Below are 7,849 nucleotides of genomic sequence, written 5' to 3'. Positions count from 1 at the left end.
TATATAAAACATCCATTCCACACTCATCTCAAATAAACAACAATATATAAACACATAACACGTATTTTATAACAAATACTTCATATTTATGTGTTAGAAGAAAGTAACCACACACTCACCCAAACATATACTTAATACATTCAAACAATACTTGTATTACACACGTGTTTATGAAAGGGACTATACACCCACACATATAAACAACTTTATATTATACACATATCTCGTATTTCATAGTAAATACTTAATATTTATACGTTAGAAGAAAGTAACTACACACTCAGTTGACCAGAAGATGATCGGACAGCACTACGGCTTGTAGAAGTAGTATTCTTCGGTAGATCTGGGAGATCTTCACAAAAACCGGATTCCTCGCGGGCAGAGCTTCGGATCGGGAATTGCACTTCTCGGGATCTTCGGGGCCTCGGGACTTGCTTCGGAGCTTGGGAATGATACCGAGGCTTCGGGATAATTCTTGCACGAAAAACGATGCAAAAACGCGAGAGAAAGGGAAGAAATGAGCAAAGAACTTGGTTGCCCTCGACACCCTTTTATAGGGGGCTGGAAACCCAATTATGCTGGGCGTAAATTTACATTACGCTGGGCGTAATGTGGATGAGCTCGCTGACTCCCCCCATGGATAATATCGGTTATTTTATAATTAAATTAAATATCGAAAATATTTAATAAAATTCAAAAATTCATATCTTCCTCATTCGAACTCCGTTTTTTACGTTCTTTATATCCTCGCGTAGGTGAGACTACACTCTACAACTTTCGTTTAAACTCTGTCGGATAATTTTGAATTTATTTTTATTATTTATTTTTAGTAGGCCGGTACATGAAAACTTTGTTATGAAATCATAACTTCTTCATCCGACGTCCGTTTTTGCCTATCTTTTTATCGTTTTACTACAATTAATGAGATCTTCGATTCTCATTTAGATTGTTTCGGCTAAAAACCACTCGGTCTCAAATCGAGTATCCGGGCTACACATCGCTAAGTCGAAACTTAGAAAAAACATAACTTCCACATACGAAGTCAGATTTGGACGTTCTTTTGATGCACGCTCATGGTTTAACGAACTCTACGACTTTCGTTTAGATCGCTAAGGCTAAATATCGCTCTAACGTAAATTCACCTTTTTACGTCGCGCTGTGTCGTGCCGGTTCTGTCGCGAAACTTCGACAGGTCATAACTTCTTCGTTATAACTCAGATTTCGGCGTTCTTTATATGTACGTAATCCTTGTAACATATACTACAACTTAGTTAAGATTATTCATCCTAAATAATCTTCTATAAAAAAAAGTCATTTTTGACGCTTATCGTCTCTAAATTGACTAGCCCTGATCTACAGACGTTACATTTAGGATGGTCACGTTGGCTTGGTTGTTGGATTTCAGAAAGACTATATGTCGAAATGATCTTGTTTTCATTACCAAATCGCTATAGAATTTAATAGGTTAAAATATTATATGCTAATACTTATTCGATGCACTATCTGCGAGTTGGATCACCAGTAGAATTTTAGAGATAGCTATCAATCTTCCAAGTCATTGTCAAGGTGATTTATCTCAATATACTAAGTATTATAATACATGTCCATGTATGTTAGGATAAAGAACTATTAGAATAGATATAATAGTCTCTATATGCTTTAGTGTAATGTAGTGGAAAGTATAAATATGCTTGTAGAATCTAAAATCCAGTCTCTATGTATGTAATTATTGTGACATTAGAGTTAGTTAGAAGGTTGATGGCGGAACGTACAAAGTATGGAAGCCTATAGACCCGCATAGATTTAGTTAGGGTTGATGGCAAAATGAACAAAGTATAAGAGCCTATAGACCTACATATATTTAGTTAAGGTTGATAGTGGAACGAAAAAAGTACGGGAGCCTATACACCCGCATATATTTAGTTAGGGTTGATGGTTGAATGACCGAAGTACGGGAGCCTATAGACGCGTATAGATTTAGTTAGGGTTGATGGCGAAACGAACAAAGTAGGGGAGCATATAAAACCGCGTAGATTTAGTTAGGATTAAGGGTAGAAAAACAAAAGTACAGGAGTGATTGTTTGTATGGATGTATATGTATTGTGGTTTATGATATTTTAGGGAACTCACTAAGCCTAGCGCTTACCCAGTTGTTATAAATATTTTTCACACACTTCATTGGATTGTGAGAAGGACAAGCTTCGACTGTACTTACGTGCATTCACAATCATGTTTCCACATTATACTATGATGTAATTAAATATTTAATAAATAAAAAACAAATTGGGCTGAAAATTGGGATGTTACACAATAGACATCAGTCGCTAGAAGAGAAAGATTAAAGAGTAAGAGAGTGAGATGTGGGGATTTTACAAATCAAGGGTGCAGGTAATGGTGCTTAACAAAGAAGATAACTAGATCCAGTAATGAAATAATGTTGATTATATATTTTTATTATAAATTTTTCAGGAGTGAAGAAACCCAAATTGGAGTGATAGGGTTGTAGGTGCAGTTCGGGTGGTGGTACATAGCCAACTAAGTGTCCCTTACAAGTCATCTAGCCATGTAAGCTCGGTAACCGGTGATCCATTAAAAATTAATGAAAGTGACTTGATTGACAGGTAACTTGAAAATTTAACGACGTATTGAGCAAAAAATATACATTTTAATGTCCAAATCGGGTAAATTGCAGTAGTTGATTATGCTACAATAACATTTTCCCTATAAAAATGGTGGATGGCCAATGATGTGGCCCACTGCCATGTACGCTTCCTTGATACATCACACTCCAATGTTGGATCGTTAACTGCATAGTTGTTTAAAATTAACAAAAGTGACTTATTTGACAGATAACTTGTAAGTTTAGTGAGCTATTATGCAAAAAATATAGTTCGATGACCAAATCGGATAAATGATAAAATTACGAAATTAGTTTATGTGGTTTTCCATTTTCTTTAGATTTTGTCGAACAACTTTTCAATTTGCAAACTACATCCAAACAAATCAAATTTTGATGTGATTTTGCTCATGAACTTGAAAATACTAACTTACCTTTTTAATATTTTTAAACTATTTTTGTTTTTAACATATAGGTTAATTAAACAAAAAAATATCACACCCTCTCTCTTTTTCTCTCTCTCTCTCTCTCTCTATCTTAGGGCATCCACAATGGTGAGTTCAATGAGAGGGTTGAATGAGATGGCAAGTCCATGTGTCACTCAATGGATGAAACTCAACCATTGTGAGATGTTACCTTGGCATTCAGCGGATTTGACGTTCAATGACCATTGAACTCTTCAATGAGAAAAATGAAAGTTTTAATTCTTAAATATTTACTATAAATTGTATTTTGTAACATTCTATTGAACTTCGTAGAGTTCAATGCATTGTAGAGAAAAATATAATAGAGTTGTATGGATTATAAAATGATGATATGACAATCCATTGAACTCTATGAAGTTCAATGCATTGTGGATGCCCTTAGAAACACTACACCTTCATCTTCTCATATTTTTATTGTTATCGCCACTGCAACCATCAATATCATCACCTTCTCTCCACATCTTCACCAATCAACCACCATCAAATGAAGTATCATTCTACAAACCACCATCACATCCACAACACCCATGTTCATCATCTTTAATCAGCCTCCATCTTTACTTAACAGGATAACTAACCATCACCAATCCTTCACCATCATTAAATCATCAAACCTAGAATATCAACCACCATACACCTCCATCATCTCCATCCTAGTTCTAGTTTTGGACAATCTATTTCCTTATATACATGCTCCAACTCTAGACACTCGGTATTTTTAGTGACACCAAATGAGTTTGAACAGTGGATTTTATACCACTGATTTCTTCATTCTTATATTTTCCAACACTCTGTAAACATCACAATTCACACCATACATCACAACTAAGAGTATAAAGTCATGGAAGTAGAGAGTAGGAGTGCAATATAAACATTAAAATCCCAAAATAGAGTAAATATCTTTCTTTTTCTCTTCTTCCTTTCTATGTATTATCTTATATTTGCGTTTGTACGTTCTCCAACAGAAACAAGAAGAAAAAAAGTTTACCCCTCATCTTTAAATCGATCTTAGGGTTGGGTGAACCCAAGAAAGTGTACATGAATGGTTTTGATGACGTTATAGAAATTGATCATGAAGAACAAAGAGAATGGAGATAAAACAAATTAACAAGAACGAGAGATCAAATGGGGGAATCTAATAAAACGGGATTGGTTGATGATAATAATGTGAGTCCTAGTAAGCAATTTGATGTTGTTATACTAGGAGAGAGAGAGACTTTTTTTTAATTATTAAAACAATCAAGTAATATTAGAAAAGCAAAAAAAAAAATAGAAATAACAAAATAGTATTTTTTTTTTTTTTTTTTTTTTTTTTTTTTTTTAAGAAATGACCAAAACCATAACCAAACATGGGTTTTTAGATGGAATCCGTAAGTTGAAAAGTTGTTGTACTAAAACCATAGAAAATGAAAACCGTATGGACTAATTTTTCAATTTTGTTTAATTTCTTTGAAATGAAAGAAAAAACACTTTCATTATTAATTTTATGGTGCTGTAAAAGTATGCCCCTGATCCAAGATCATAATTCCCAAGCATTTCCATGTGTCTGCATATGATCAGTCAAACCCTGTTTCACCATAAAAAACACATAGCTTGAGTGAGGATTTTTTTTTTCTTTTACATTTAGTAATGTTTTTATTTATTTATTAATTTTTTAAGATTTGGAATTTGTATGTTCACTTATTATCTCTACATGTTAACAATAAATATATATTTAGGATATAGATAATTAGTTTTGATAACCTAAATCATACTTAATATAAGGATCATATATAAATATCTAGACCCTACAAATATATTTTTTAACAAGTATAATAAATACATCGGATTAGTTTTTTATATGAAGGGAGTAATATATAACCACATGAACCTCTACACCACTTCTCTTTGTTCTCATCAAACAATTTTCTCTCTCTTTTATCTCACACCAATTAGAAACAAAGCCATTCGACAACACAATCACCAACAACTAGTGCTGAACAAGTCTTGTTTGAGCCATGATGAACCTAAAGGAGACTGAGCTCTGCCTTGGCTTACCTGGTGGCGGCGGTGGAGGCAGTGGTGGCAACGAGGCGGAGATGTTGAAAACCACTGGAAAACGAGGCTTCTCTGAAACCATTGATCTTAAGCTTAATCTTCAACCAAATGAGTCATTGTCATCTAACGACAACACCTCCACTACAACTCATGTCAAACCACCAACCAAGTAAGTCTTTCATTAATTTACATTCCTTTTTACATTTTTTTGTCTCAAAAAGACTCATAAAACCATATGTGAGATGAACTTTTTTGGCTTCTTTTAAATTCTTCACTGGAATATACTAATATTTAGATTCACAATGGAATTGAACCAACCAAGTAGAGTTTCCTTATGATTTTATGATTTTATTACCAAAATTCTAACTAATAAGAACTTCAAACGATAATTTAAAGATTCTAATTGTACACTACTTTTTCACTTCCCGTTAATGTATCACATATATATGGCAATTATCTACACGATGGCAATTTCTTCCATAAATAATAATGTTTATATGTTAATCAATATTAGAGCACAAGTGGTAGGCTGGCCACCAGTGAGGAACTACCGGAAAAATATAATGGCTCAAAAGAGCAACACAGATGAACCGGAGAAGGTGGCTGCCACCACTGCAACTTTCGTGAAAGTTTCAATGGATGGTGCACCATATCTTCGAAAGGTTGACCTAAAGATGTACACAAGCTACCAAGAACTAGCCGATGCTTTGGCCAAAATGTTTAGTTCCTTCACCATGGGTACGTATATGCTTGTGCAATATTCGCTTCTATATAACTTACCATATTTATGTAGAACCTTTTATTGTATTTATTTATTTAAACAAAAAGATTTCATACAAGTATATTTATAGTAAATGAGTGATCACAAGTCACAATAATGATTAAGCTAACCAATTAGCTAAAGCAAATTAAATATATACAAACCTATATATGTTTAATTATTGACATGATAACTACTGCACTTGGTATGGAAAGTGGATCTTGGAATCATTACAAAGCAAATGGGAATTTTTATACATATATATTTATATCTAAAGTTAACTCTAAGTTGTTTTTTATGATTAAAATTCGACCCACCTCAGCCGGTTTCCATTATATAAAGTTTATATGTACGTAGTTGTGATTCAAAATATTATTTTTTACAGTGTCTAATAGTAACGTGATCGATATTTATAATAGGAAATTATGGGAGACAAGGAATGATAGACTTCATGAACGAAAGCAAGTTGATGGATCTGCTGAACAGTTCAGAATATGTTCCCAGTTACGAAGATAAGGATGGTGATTGGATGCTTGTCGGCGATGTTCCATGGCAGTATGTTCTTACTACTCACCCTATAATCTCTTTATATTATTATTATTATTATACTCGTATATATATTTGAGAAACTTAATTATTATTCTAAATTTTTGAATACTCAACAAAATTCCTTGAAGGATGTTTGTGGCTTCATGCAAAAGGCTCCGAATAATGAAAGGATCGGATGCGATTGGGCTTGGTAATAACACTAGAATCGCGACAATTTTAGTCTTATTTTCATCAATATATTTTCTTTATTTATTTGTTTACCATGCATTTTCAGCACCAAGAGCAATGGAGAAATGCAAGAGCAGGTGCTAAAAACAGATCTTATTTCAAGATCTTCATTATTGTGTTTGAATTTCTTTTTTTGGGTTTTCATTTGTTTAAAGTTTGATAGTATATAGACTTCATAAAAAAATTGTGACATTTGTAATCAACAATAAGCAAGGAGTTTGTTTGTTTAATTATGTTTTTCGTTTAATTCGTGGTGGTGTGTAACTAAAGGAAATCTTCTATATTTTGCCCAAATACTATCTACAAGATTAGTAGTAAATAGTTCATAAATAGTTCTTATATAATTTTAGAGAAAAACAAAATTCTTAATATATATATATATATATATATATATATATATATATATATATATATATATATATATATATATATTCTGATACACAAGATTCTTGATATCTTTTAAATTATAGTTTAATCAAAAATAATTAATTGAATAATTAAGCATGGGATTATATATGGTGGAAGGGAACAAGGGCATGTGCATGTTTCTACTCATGGATATTTGTTTACAATGGATGGATGCATGATCAATTATTGCAGTACATATGATGCATGAATGTGGCATGTTCATGGGTACTTTGGTCACCTTCTTTTGGTATTGCTTGATTTATGATGGTGGGCACATTCACATGCATGTGTTGGCTTGTGAATCTCAATACGTGCTAAACGTCTTCTCTACCAAATCATAGGTGGTAATCGATTGATTTATTTAACGGAAAATACTGTATTTTTCATTTTATATATATTTAGTATTGAATTTTTCTTTTGTTTAACTGTTTTTTATACATTTAGTTTTTATACCCAATTATTTCAGTTAAATCGAAGAAATGACTTAATATGATACTATATTTTTCAGTTTGTTTACATTTAGTTTTAATGATTTTAATTTGTTGTAAAATCTTTATTTGTGTAAACATCCAACTGTTATCGGTTTTTTTTAGGGTTTTTTTTCTCACGACATCTTATATGGGATAATCACAAATGAGGTGTTTGAGGTTGTTGATGCTTAAGGCCACCGCGAACACGGCTGTTTGGTTGTTTCGATCTTGTGGTTTAGCTTACGTATCGTGTTTTGAGCATTGTAACATCTTCATAAAATCTTAGATATTAACA

The 7,849-nt window shown here is 32.6% G+C and overlaps 1 protein-coding gene across 1 annotated transcript; it reads left to right on the top strand.

The window, feature by feature from the left end:
- Nucleotides 1–4,962: 4,962 nt before the first annotated feature.
- LOC111885465 (auxin-responsive protein IAA14) lies at nt 4,963–6,906 on the top strand. The gene is made up of 5 exons (XM_023881722.3): nt 4,963–5,308; nt 5,654–5,877; nt 6,319–6,454; nt 6,577–6,638; nt 6,723–6,906. Exons 1-5 carry the CDS (start codon nt 5,100–5,102, stop codon nt 6,758–6,760), a joined length of 669 nt encoding a protein of 222 aa, XP_023737490.1. The 5' UTR covers nt 4,963–5,099; the 3' UTR covers nt 6,761–6,906.
- Nucleotides 6,907–7,849: the final 943 nt, after the last annotated feature.

The sequence above is a fragment of the Lactuca sativa genome, chromosome 5 (genome assembly GCF_002870075.4).
Source record: "Lactuca sativa cultivar Salinas chromosome 5, Lsat_Salinas_v11, whole genome shotgun sequence".
NCBI lineage: Eukaryota > Viridiplantae > Streptophyta > Magnoliopsida > Asterales > Asteraceae > Lactuca > Lactuca sativa.
The sequence above is the reverse complement of the archived record's forward strand: the minus strand, read 5'-3'. Positions and strand labels throughout refer to the sequence as shown.

Bases quoted from the DNA above. Each gene is read 5' to 3' on its own strand.
- LOC111885465 (XM_023881722.3), top strand. From the start codon at position 5,100: ATGATGAACCTAAAGGAGACTGAGCTCTGCCTTGGCTTACCTGGTGGC. The intron at 5,878-6,318 runs GTACGTATATGC...TATTTATAATAG, and splicing joins GTTTAGTTCCTTCACCATGG to GAAATTATGGGAGACAAGGA. The intron at 6,455-6,576 runs GTATGTTCTTAC...AATTCCTTGAAG, and splicing joins GTCGGCGATGTTCCATGGCA to GATGTTTGTGGCTTCATGCA.